This window comes from Colletotrichum graminicola (assembly GCF_000149035.1).
Source record: "Colletotrichum graminicola M1.001 genomic scaffold supercont1.7, whole genome shotgun sequence".
Lineage (NCBI taxonomy): Eukaryota > Fungi > Ascomycota > Sordariomycetes > Glomerellales > Glomerellaceae > Colletotrichum > Colletotrichum graminicola.
This window is the reverse complement of record NW_007361011.1, coordinates 693,649-705,247: the sequence shown is the minus strand read 5'-3', so window position 1 is coordinate 705,247 and position 11,599 is coordinate 693,649. Positions and strand designations below refer to the sequence as shown.

General features: G+C 55.5%; 4 protein-coding genes across 4 annotated transcripts; 2 read left to right on the top strand and 2 right to left on the bottom strand.

Moving 5' to 3' along the window:
• Window positions 1-10: 10 nt before the first annotated feature.
• GLRG_01876 (geranylgeranyl pyrophosphate synthetase) lies at window positions 11-1,777 on the top strand (the record flags this gene model as incomplete). Its single annotated transcript, XM_008093210.1, has 1 exon — window positions 11-1,777. One exon carries the CDS (start codon window positions 11-13, stop codon window positions 1,775-1,777), a length of 1,767 nt encoding a protein of 588 aa, XP_008091401.1.
• Window positions 1,778-2,922: 1,145 nt separating this feature from the next.
• GLRG_01875 (uncharacterized protein) lies at window positions 2,923-4,602 on the top strand (the record flags this gene model as incomplete). Its single annotated transcript, XM_008093209.1, has 1 exon — window positions 2,923-4,602. The coding sequence occupies one exon, from the start codon at window positions 2,923-2,925 to the stop codon at window positions 4,600-4,602; it is 1,680 nt and encodes a 559-aa protein (XP_008091400.1).
• A 598-nt stretch (window positions 4,603-5,200) lies between these two features.
• GLRG_01874 (uncharacterized protein) lies at window positions 5,201-5,683 on the bottom strand (the record flags this gene model as incomplete). The annotated part of the gene is made up of 1 exon (XM_008093208.1): window positions 5,201-5,683. The coding sequence occupies one exon, from the start codon at window positions 5,681-5,683 to the stop codon at window positions 5,201-5,203; it is 483 nt and encodes a 160-aa protein (XP_008091399.1).
• A 1,379-nt stretch (window positions 5,684-7,062) lies between these two features.
• Window positions 7,063-8,534, bottom strand: GLRG_01873 (glycosyl hydrolase family 18; the record flags this gene model as incomplete). The annotated part of the gene is made up of 4 exons (XM_008093207.1): window positions 7,063-7,239; window positions 7,319-7,977; window positions 8,049-8,181; window positions 8,250-8,534. The coding sequence occupies 4 exons, from the start codon at window positions 8,532-8,534 to the stop codon at window positions 7,063-7,065; spliced, it is 1,254 nt and encodes a 417-aa protein (XP_008091398.1).
• Window positions 8,535-11,599: the final 3,065 nt, after the last annotated feature.

Sequence of the window (11,599 nt, the reverse complement as noted above, 5' to 3'; positions counted from 1 at the left end):
TTCTTATTCAATGGCGGAGATCTCTTATGCGGATCTCAAAGAGCTCAACACATCATGTCCAGCGTCAATTACAGACGTCGAATATTTGTCCGCCTATAGCTGGATTGAAGAGACCACTCCATCAATCGCCGTGCCTGGTCTTCCGCGTTTTTGGACACCTCCAAAGGGACCCCAGACTCTGGAGAAAGATTCCGGCGTTGTTTACGTAGATCAGAATGCGGCGCGACATCCCGACTACCCAATGGAGTCCCTATTCCGAGCGTTGTTGATCACGCATCCCGAGTTCGATCTTAGTTCAGTCGACGTGGTCACCGATCGGAATAATATACGCAAACTTCTTCATTTCATCAATCCCAGACAAGAGAGCTACCCGTTTGATAGATTTACCATCAACATTGAAGTTATAAATAACACCGCCATCCTAGGTCGATCCGAATCAGCCACCGCTGAACATATTGGACCCCATGAGTTCCGGGGATTCAGTCGTCAGTTCGAGAATACATACACTACTGCCGAACTCTGTGGCAGTAAGGGTCACTATCGGATTCTATCATACAGTTTCTGTGGGATGAAGTTTGTGGTTCGCCACGAAACCAGTGGTTACACCAAGAATGGTATTGACAACCACAGAGAGTTAAAAGGCGATGAACTCTCCGATTTACTCGGAAACTTGTCGTTATCGTCACCGAGCTCCTCGTATACTAGCATTGCGGGGTCCAAATTGAGGGTTGGCGGTGGCGGCTATGCGGTACCCCTCGAGTCCACGCTTGAGATAAAGACTCGCTCCACAAAGAACCCTCTCAGCATAGACGAAGTGGCACCACAGCTCTGGATCTCTCAGACTTCCAAGTTGGTGCGGGCGTATCATGACAAAGGCAGGTTCCTTGAGCCAAAAGTGGAAGATGTTTCCAGTAAGATCCAATACTGGGAAGCGGTCAACCAATTGGACTTGACGAAGCTTGGCGGCTTGATCGAGAAGATCATTCACATTGCGAAGAGGCTTGGTGGGAGGGCGACGATTGAATACGACGCTATGAGTGCCAAGCTTCTGTTTCACAAGAACACCGACTTGGACAAGATGCTACCTGGGGACCTCTACGCCCGATGGGGTGGCGGTGATGGTGCTCGAGAAGGGCCAGTTGGAGATTTCGGCGTCAGTTGCAGACAGGGCGATGATGAGGCTGGTCAAGTACCCAATCGCAGCAAGGGGAATGCTTTGCTTAATGTTAAGATGGGAGAGTATGTTGTCCGCGACGACTTGCCTTTCGCTGCCGTTATTCGGTCAGCAGTAACGAAGGGTTTCCGTCATTTCTTTCGCAGCTTGCCAACGAGCCTCGGTGACTACCACACCCTTTGCGAATCACTCAGGGCTTCGAATGTGGACGTTCTCCAAGGGCGTCAGGTCCGTGACCTGATGGCTGATTTGAGGAGTGGCAAACAAGACTGGGACACAGAAGGGCATAACAGGTGCTTCGGATCGAAGAACGTCGCACGAGACTCTGCCTTCCGACTTCTTTACATCTTCTTGCAAGAGAAAACAGAAGACAGTAACGCAGCATACAATGCGACCCTGTTTGTGGTCTCCCATTACAGAATATTTTGGTACAAGACACGGAAGATGGTCCGGCAGGCTTTCGATTCTACCTATACGCCTTCATTCAAGCAGAAGAGAGAATTGGACAAGTGGCCAGCGGAGGAGAACTTGCAGGAAGATGATGCAACTACGGAGGAGGAGGTATCTGATGGTGACTATTACTGGGACTCTGACTACTCGTGACTAAAAGAGGAATCGATATCATTATGCCTCCGAAGCCACATATACTATTGATGTGTTTTCTTTCGGAGGGACACCTACGTTTTCGAGAGATTCTAGGATCGGGCAGGTATTATGTCCATCCTAGGATAAAGAATCCATAGTAGAGTGTGCTTGAGGCTCGGCAACTTATGATGCAGTTGTAAAAGGAGTAGAACTATAATAATAGCTCAAGCAGGAAAAACAGACAAAACTACTCAACTCTTCGTAACGTTCAGTCTGTAGGGTGTTATCACAAGGGCCAAGACGGCCAACTGCAAGAGCGTTCATTCATCGGTTTTCTTCAGAAGACCTTCTCACAATAGTGAAACGCTTGCGCGCGCTTACTATAGAATGCCTTAATTATCCTCACAGAAGACTCATTGTCACTTATCACAAAGCGGGCTCACTATAGGGGCAATTCATGTGGTCGAAAGTGGCTTATTTTTCTAGATAGTATTACACTACGCCTCGTGGCTAAATACCGCCTCGTTCCTGAATCGCGGAGCGAAGTCGTGCCGGAAGCGGTGTCGTGCGGCAATATACTAAATGAGGGTGCCTTGTTTCCTGTGACATCACATTATAGTCGCATCAAGATAATGTTGATAGTCAATTAAAGCGGTGGTTGTCATGATGGTGATGTTTTTGGGTGATCGCAAAGTGGGTGCTTTGACATACTTCACATATGTCTTCGACTAGAGTCCAGCAGCCCACCTACTATCAACGGCCCGGGATAGGGGCAAAGCCCAGCAGTGAACGGCACTGGACTTATCCGTAGTCTGCTTCATAAATCAGCCTGAGTGACCGATGAGATGAGATGCGTAGATGAGAGAGATTTCATCGCTGAGAAAGTGTACGTACCCTGGTGCGGGGAACCGGGCTGCCCCTCATATATACGTACCTTATGACGTCATATGGCTGACAGTCCCGACCCCTCCTTCTGACTGCCGATACACGTGACATAGCTCAGCTCAACTCAGCTCCAAGCTTCCCCGCCAAGGGACCCTGACCCAAAGAAGGTACTTGAGCTAGTGCGGCACCATCGCCAATCCATCCTTCAACGGTGTGTGTCCTCAATCTCCCGATCCGATCTCCATCCCCCACCCCTTCTCGACCGGCCTACAGCTACAATGTCCAACTCCCGCGGCCTCCCCGATGTCTTGATGACAAAGGTCGACGAGTACGTCGACTCCCTCGCCCCCCAGATCCAACCCCGCATCGCCGCCGAGATCGACACCTTTCAGACGAGGACCATCGACAGTCTCGAAGACCAAGTCATCGACGCCTTCCGCTCCCTGTTCAACAAAGACAAGCCCTCTGGCGACGGCTCGCGAGGTCTCAACGACGCGCCTCCAGATGCCTACGGAGTTCAGTCCCTCCCCTTTGCCGACGAGATTGGCAAGCTCACCCGCAGCTTCAGCGTCATCACCGACGAGGCCGGCGATGACCTGCGGGACATCTTTAACCTCACCGAAGGCGGCGGCGGCGGCCCTGAGACCCAGTCGCGCGGCGTCAGCCACACCGACTCCTTCTCCGGTGCTAGGGGCTTCCTATCCTCCGCCATCAACGTCGTGCAGGACCACTTGGACAAGAACAAGGGCCCCGGGGGCCAGGGCTTCGAGCTCGACGGTCTGCTCGGTGTCCTGAGTAACACGGTCAAAGACGCCGCGCGGAACCCGGAGGAGAAGGCCCGCGCCATTAGCCCCGAGATCAAGGAGAAGGTCGGCCTGAAGCTGAAGGAGCAGCACGCGCCAATCGCTGAGCAGTTCACCCGCATCGCCCTGGACCATATCAAGCGCTGGCTGCGCGGCAACACGAGCACGCGCGACCTCGGCGACGGCGTCAAGGGCGAGATCGAGGACCAAGTCAAGGACCTGGTCAAGGGTCTCGGTGGCCTGTTCGGCAACAAGAAGAGCTCCCAGGAGGCCGGTGCCCGGGGCTTCGGCGACCGAGATGGCGAGGGCGAGGGCAGCAGCGGCGGCGGCGGCTTCTCCAGGGTCATCAGCGACAAGCTGAGCACCGGCCTCGCCAAAGTGCATCGCGACGTGCGCCTCGAGTTCCGAAAGATCTTCGGCGGCATCGAGAAGCAACTCTTCGAGCTGCTGCCCGACTCCTTCCAGCGGCCCCTCGAGAAGATTCTCGGCGGGAACCCGTTCGACGCGCAGCTCGATCGCGATGCTGGCGGCCACGCCGACCGCGGCTTCGGCGACGACATCAAGGTCAAGCTGGTCAACAAGATCCGCGGCCTGGTCCGCAAGGTGCAGGAGACTCTACGCGAGAGCATCCTCGGCGTCGTCAACGGCGGCCACCGCCGGTTCGAGCGCGAGAGCTGGGTCTTTGTGCAGAACATGGTCGAGCAAAAGGTGCAAAAGTACCTCCCCAAGGTCAAGATCCACGTTCCCGACGACATTGGCAACGAGAACGTCAGCGTCGGCGCGCCGACGGCGGGGTCGCAGCTCGGCAGCGCGGGCGGCCACCCGTCTGGACCTCCCCAGGGCAGCAACTACGCCCCTCCGCCGCCGCAGCAGCATGACCAGTACGGTGGCCAGGGGTCGCATCAGCAGCCGTACAACCCGCCGTCGCACCAAGAATACCGGCCGGATCAGCATCAGCAGTACCAGTCTCACCAAGAGTATCGGCCCAGCGGAGACCAGCCGCCTCAGTCATACCAGCAGTACCACTCGGAACAGCAACAGGGATATGGACACGGCCAAGGCCAGAGCTACGGCGGAAACCAGAACTACGGAGGGGGGCAGAACTACGGCGGCAACCCAGACCACAACCAGTACGGCGAGAACCCTCGCTACTGAGAAAGGGATTCGGAACCGGGCATCGTGTGGGAGACATACTGAAAACAGGAAATTGCATAGGGACGGGAAATACACCAGTTGCCGGCAGGTCTGGGCTGGACGTGAACATGAGCGTGGGCCTCAGGTAGCTCAAGCTAATGAATTATGAATAATCATCATCCATCCAACGCGCACGTGGCCTCGTCGCTTAGTGACCAGTCGCCCGCCCTGTTTCGAGATGTAGATGTATCTTGAGGTGCAGGGCTGCTTGCCACTGGGAGGTAAGAGAGACCCGTCGTCTAGGTTAATTCAACATTCACAACGCGGCGATGACATGTAGACGCAAGGGCTTTTTTCCACTTGGGTAATTTACAACTTTCGCAAAGGCTTCAGGGTGCCGCATGTGAGTCGCGACGACGTTTCCCGCCGTCTCTCGTAACCGTCACAACAAGCAAGCAAAGCACATAAGCCGCCGCCGTAGTTACCGCCAAAGAGTCCATGTCCCGTCGCAGCCCAGGTGCCGTCAAACGAATCCTCCGAAAACAGAGCAGAGTCCGCTATGAAACCCGACGACGTCCGTGTAGCAACCCTCCCGGAAAGGACCACTTTATCATCCATCTCACTCCTCCTCAGACACAGGGGTAGGAGCGGAAGCGGCACCGTTCTTGTCATCTTCCTCGCCCTCAGAGGCGTCTTTCTCCGTGGCGGCCGCGGCGGCCTTGCCCTTTGCCTTACGGGCGCGCTTCTTCTTCGGAGTGCCCTCGTCCTCTCCCTGACCGGCGGCAGTAGCCTCGTCCTCGTCGTCGACCTCGGCGATCTTCTTCTTGCGGGGGGTGGCGGCTTTCTTGGGGCGCGGGGTGGCGGCGGGGGCGGAGGCCGGATCCTCGGCGGGGGCCTGGGAGAACCAGCCGTGCTTGTCGGCGGCCTTGCGGACGCCGTGGCGCACGCTGTCGCCGCTGGCGGAGCCGGCCTCGACGGCAATGGCGTCGTAGACGGGGGTGGTGTTGGGGCGGCGCATGAACTTGAGGACGGCGAAGGCGAGCTTGATCTCGGCCTCGGTGGCGGTGAGGCCGGGGACCGGGAGGGCGGCTTTGGGAGGCATGGCCTGCGGAGGGGGCGAGGGAGGTCAGCAGGATGAGACCTCTTGGAGGCGGAGATGCATGCTTACTGTGAGAAGAGATTGTAGGCTTGGTTGTGTAGAATTTTGAGTGAATGCAGTTGGTTGGTTTGTATGCTTGCTTGACTTTTGGTGGGCAAGCCGGGTTGGAAGTTGGGTTAGTTGTGAGATTTGGAAGATTTGAACCTGTTCCGAGCAGAGACGATTTGATAATTTGAATAGTGGGTTCGAGGAAAGAAAGACCGTTCTCTCTTGACGTGGAAGGAGCCAGAGGAGAGAGGAATGCCGTCTCAGTCGAACTCCCGCTTGGAGCGTGTCTGAGACGTGACGATGCAATGTGGTTGTTGAGTGGACTGCGGTGAGCTTTATGGTCTCGAGACTGCAAGGTGAGACGCAGTGAGAAGTCTCACCGACTGCTGGGCCTCATTAAATGACGGGGCGTGTCGCTATTCAAAGGTGATGGGGTTTGAACTTGGCGGAAGAGGTAGGGCGGTAGTTTGGAACGGGTTGGAACCAGAGCCCATTGTTGGACAATGATGCCGGCGGGACCAACTCGATCGACGGGAGGCAACAGGAGCTCGTTGTCCCTGCGTCTCTTTGAACGATTCGAGCTGCTTGGAACGTTGCTTTTGTTGGAGCAAAGTGATGATGATGAAACTTGTTTTCAGCTGAAAATGGTGAAGAAGAGAGAGGTAGAAGAATCTGGGTTGCTCAAGAGGAACACCCGCCCCCACTTCTTCCAAATTGATGGATAGTTGATGTTTCTGAGAGAGAAAACTGTCATTGAGCATGTTGGCTAGAGGTTGACCAGAGGTTAACTAGAGAATCAAAGACTTACAGGACTGGTTGTGTGTTCATTGTTCTGTAAGAATGGCATGAATCCTGTATCAACCAAGTAGCCTGCCTGCTGTCCATCGAAAGCAGTTCCAGCATTTCCTTTGACCTATGGATGAAACCGGCTTTCGATGTATGAATGGATATACACAGCCAAAATGACGGCCACAACCAACTCTCTTTGGTCGTAGCATTTCACAGTTGTATGCTCCAACCTGACCTTCCTTTCCGATAGGGTAGATAGAATGAGGCTTCTACGTCCGTCAGGAAGACAAACCCCTTCAGGTGGGTGGCAAGCAACCAACAACCGATGGCACTCACTCACCTACTCCCGCCAGGCAATCACGGTTCGAGCCCATGTGGCGTCACGTATGAAAATTAAGTCATCTCACACACAACCCAGCCACCCCCAACGGACAATCACAGGAAGCATGGTATCGTATCCTTGGGGAATATGTCGCATTCAAGCTGTCGCTGAGACATTTTTATCTAACCAATCGGCCCCTCCCGAGTACTACGTCCCACATCCCTTACAAGCCCACGCCAGAGCGGATGGCATCGAGAAGGATGTTGTTGTAGTCGCCGCCAGTCTCGTACATGGTGAAACCGGCCATCTTGTTCGACTGGATGTACTGGCCCTTGACGCCCAGGGACTTGACGTCGTCGTACGAGACCCAGATCTGGCGGGCCTCATCGTAGAGGAAGGGCTGTCATTCAAAACAATCATTAGCTTTCATCGTCCGGAATTCATACTCAAGATCACTTCCAAGGGGAGCAATAACATACCGTCTGGCTGCAGTTGTCGTATCCGCTGGCGATGCCGGCGCTGGGGTTGCCGGACGTGTCGAGGAACATGGCCTCGGTGATCATGCTCGAGAAGGTGTAGGTACCGCTGTGGGGCTGGGGGTTGCCGCACTCGTCGACCGGTGGGTCGTTGTCCCAGCTGCCGCCCTGGAGGCGGTTGCTGCTGTTCTGGGGCGGGTAGGCGTTGAGGACGCCGGGCGCGGTGAAGGCGTTGGTCGAGTTGACGGAGAAGCTGTGGCCGTAGGCGGCGACACCGAGGGCGATCTTCTCGGCGGGGATGCCGGCGGCGATCCACTTGTTGACGCCCTCCTCGATGCCGCCCTGGTTGTTTCGCGGGTCGCAGGCGAAGGCGAGGGGGGCGTTGGGGCCGCCGGTGGACGCCCAGGCGCCGTAGATGTCGTAGCCCATGACCATGAGGTAGTCGAGCGACTGGGCGAAGGGCGCGAGGGCGCCGTTGGTGCTGGCGGCACCGGTGGCGTCGTTCCACGGGAACAGGCTGGTCGCGGCCGTCAGGTACAGCTGCTTGGGCTGCTGCTGCCTCAGCTCCTGGAGGAAGAGGGCGAAGTTGGCCGTGTCGTTGGCGTTGATGACGTTGCAGCCGAGGCCCTGGCGGTTGGGGTACTCCCAGTCAAAGTCGAGACCTGATGTCCTTTTGTTAGTTTCGCTCTCTCTGTCATCTGGGGTCTAATAGTGACCCCCGCCGGCAACTTACCGTCCAGGTCGTACTGCGCGACAAGGTCCAAGGCGGTCTTGACGAAGGCGGTGCGGTTCTCGGGCGTCGCAATGGCGGAGCTGAAGAAGCGACTTCCGGTCCAGCCACCCAAGGAGATGAGGGCCTTGACGTTCTGCGGGAAGGGGGTAAAAGAGTCAGCAATCCGTAGTTGCTGGACACAAAGAGGCACCATGAACTCACGTGTGCATGAGCGGCCGCGACGAATCCGGGGATCTGGTCGGGGGCGGCCTTGGACAGGTTCAGGGTGCCGTCGGGGTTCGTCTCGGCGAAGGCGTACTTGACGTCGGTGTACTTCTCCCACGGGATGCTGGACACGGGGAACCCTTCGTCGGCGTGGAAGCCGGCGAAGTAGCTCGAGGCCACCATGCCGCCGGCCGTGCCGCTCGGCGGGTACGGTTCGTCGACGGGCGCGGCCGAAGCGCCGGCAGCCAGGAGGGCCGCGAGCGACAGTTTAAGGAACGACATTTGGGGGTTTTCGGTCTTGTTTTTTTCCTGTTGAGAAAAAAAAAAAACCGGTAAAGAATGTGGTGAAGTTGGAATTATGTTCAGCTCGAGGCTAACAAACAAAAACCTCTCCTCCTACGATCTTGGCGACTGGACGACCATCTTAAATAACCCGGCATGTCGCACGGGGGGGTAGAGGAGGTCCGCGCCTTACAGGGTTCGTTCGCCTCCCTCCCCGGTCCCTACCCGGCACCATAACAGAGTTCATCACAGCCCCGGAGTTGACGAAGCAAAGTGATTGCTTTTCTGGGTCTAATGGGGCCGGAACCCACGGTCGAATGACTCGGCGTTGGGGCTCTGGCGGCCGCCGATGTCAGGGATTCCCAGCAAACGATCAAGGGGGGAGAATGGGATGCCCGGGACGCCGAAACCAAAGGTTTGGTCTGATGGCAGGTCGATTGGGCTCTGGATTGGTCCCCTTCACCCCCTTATTGTGATGGTCATTCGTGCAGGTCCGAAAACAGCGCGTCCATGTCATGGTCGCATTGTTGACCCCTTTCCCCCTCTTGGCCGAACGATCAGACGTACGAAGCACACTGCATACCTATTACACCTTCACTCTTCCCCCATCCACTATTCTTGGATGGGCAAAGCCTGTTGGTAGCCTTCCACGGGATCAGTGATTGCTTGCATTCGGGCCGCCCGGAAGGCGCTTGACATTTTGGACGTGTTGCGGGTCATGGAACTTGGCAAAGGGCAACATCGATATCACACCAGGTAGAATGGATTGGGGTTTGCCTTGGCGCGCGGGGAGAGAGGGACAGAGAGAGAGTGGGGGAGAGAGAGAGAGAGAGAGAGAGAGAGAGAGAGAGAGAGAGAGAGAGAGAGAGAAGCATCAACGGCCACGCAACCCTCCCGTCTCTGGACGTGACCTCGAAAGGAGCTTCACTACCCAGTCTCACCGGCTCGCCTTTCGAGGCTGCCGAGAACCGCGGGCGATTGGACGGAGCGCCTGAGCGAGAGTTACGCGACGGAACCTTGAAGAGCTGACCGGTTTAGTAACGCAGCGCGGCAGCAAAGACTGGTCTTCTTTTCCTCTTGTGACTTTTAGCCAGTGGCGTGATGGTGCGTGTTCGCCAACTGTCAACAAACTCTCCATCATACCCTGCGTGTTTCACGCGTCGTTGCCGCGCTGGCAGCGTTGGCGATTCGCTTCCTCTCGCCGGTTGTCTTCTTTCTCTCTTCTGGGGGTGGGGGAAAGAAAACTCTATTCTATCAGCCTGGCCTGAATCCCGGGTTCACGCAACAAGTGAGTGGTTTCGGCGCTCGTGTCCAAGGCCAGCAGCCTGAAACGCCACCCTCGATAACCCGAAAGCGTTGCATTGCATTTGCATGGCAGCATCCTCGAGCTGCAATCTCCCCTCGCAATCGCAGGCAGTGCAGCGACACGCCGACGAAGGCCGCCCGTCTGATCCACGGGCTTGCAGTGTTGTCTGCTCGAGGCCTCCCCCAAGCCCCTCCCCTTTCGTGGGGTTCACGAGCGAACAAAGTTTGCGTTGGACGGCGCCGATCCAAATGACAAATGCCACTGCAGCAATATATCAAACCTTGGCCGCTAGTCTTATAATTAGGTAACGAGGCTATTAACCCTACCACTGGCACTAGCGGTAGCCGGTAGTGCTGCGGTAGGGAGAAGGCATGACACGCGGATTAAATATGAAACTTTTATACACATTGGAAGGAATATAGCAACGGTGGGGGGGGCCATCGCGGGCGCGACGAAAGACTCCGAGGCCGCGGGGGCGTACCCCATCGCCAAACGAAGCCTTATGAGTCTACACTAATGCAATGCGCGTCCATCACGGGCCGCGGCACCATGGGACGGACGGACAGACGGGCACGAGCGGCCCCGAAAGGGCCGACTGTCGGCAGTTCTTCTGGTTCGGTGGCTGAGTCGACAGCCCACGAAACTGTAGAATTTATATTCTGGACTGCCCCCCTGACTTCTTCCCGTCGCTCATCTCCGCACATGTGGGAAGGGGAAATGGGCGGCAGCGGGCCCCCAGGATCGATCATCGTACCCGTCTACGTAGTATGGGCACAGCATGATGGTGTCGGCACGCATTGGGCGACAGATTGGAGTTGCACGATCTCCTGTCCTCCGGAAGCTGGGGACAAAGACGACTGCCAGTGTTACCATCATTATCACTGCCAAAGACATCAATGATTGTTGGGATATAGGAGGGGCGGCATATACTCAGTCACGTGATCACTTACATGACTCGTCTAGCGGTAAAGTCATTTCACCTTCAAGATAGGTATTGATAGGATCACAGCCAGTTGTAAAATATGATACCATATCCAACTCTACGAATACTAATAGCTATCATCACCTCCATCACTGGAAAGCCCGGCTCTTGATTGTCACATTCTGCAGTCTGACAATTTTGCTTGCCTACGCATTGTGATATTGAATTCACAACCAAAAGATCATGCCTTTCTTGCTCTGCCTCGCTGATATGGATCAGCTATCCATTCGCTTTGATAACCTGGCAAATACCCTCCAGCAAGACACTGAAAGTGTGTAGGGTAGTTATGGACTTATGCGGTGCGGCGATCTAAGAGAAGAAACACCACAACCTGCACAAGCAACACAGGATTCCTCATTGATCGGTGTACAGCTTGTCCTGATCGAAGCATGTGGGATAGAACACAACAGCAACGAATGAGGCTGTTGCTTTTCACTTGAGGGATATCCCGTATACTATTGATAGCACGAGTGAGATCGTGTCAATTGTTGTGGTTGTTGAGCCTGCCGCCGCCGGCATCGGCTCCTTGCCGTTAGAATTACTCATCGTCGCGTGTGAGTAATGGAGTAAAGAAGGTGAAGGTGAAGGAGATGAGGAGTGTTGGTGATGATGATTTTCTTCGACGTGATGGACGCCGTACTTTTCTCGTGAGCTCAAGGGCTGACGATACTCGGTTGGTTAGCAAATCGTGAGCCAATGGGCTGGCGATTTCTCTGCTCGAGTTGAACCTTGCTGATCTGTTGGATAGTGGTGACTAGTGAATGTAATTCACTGATC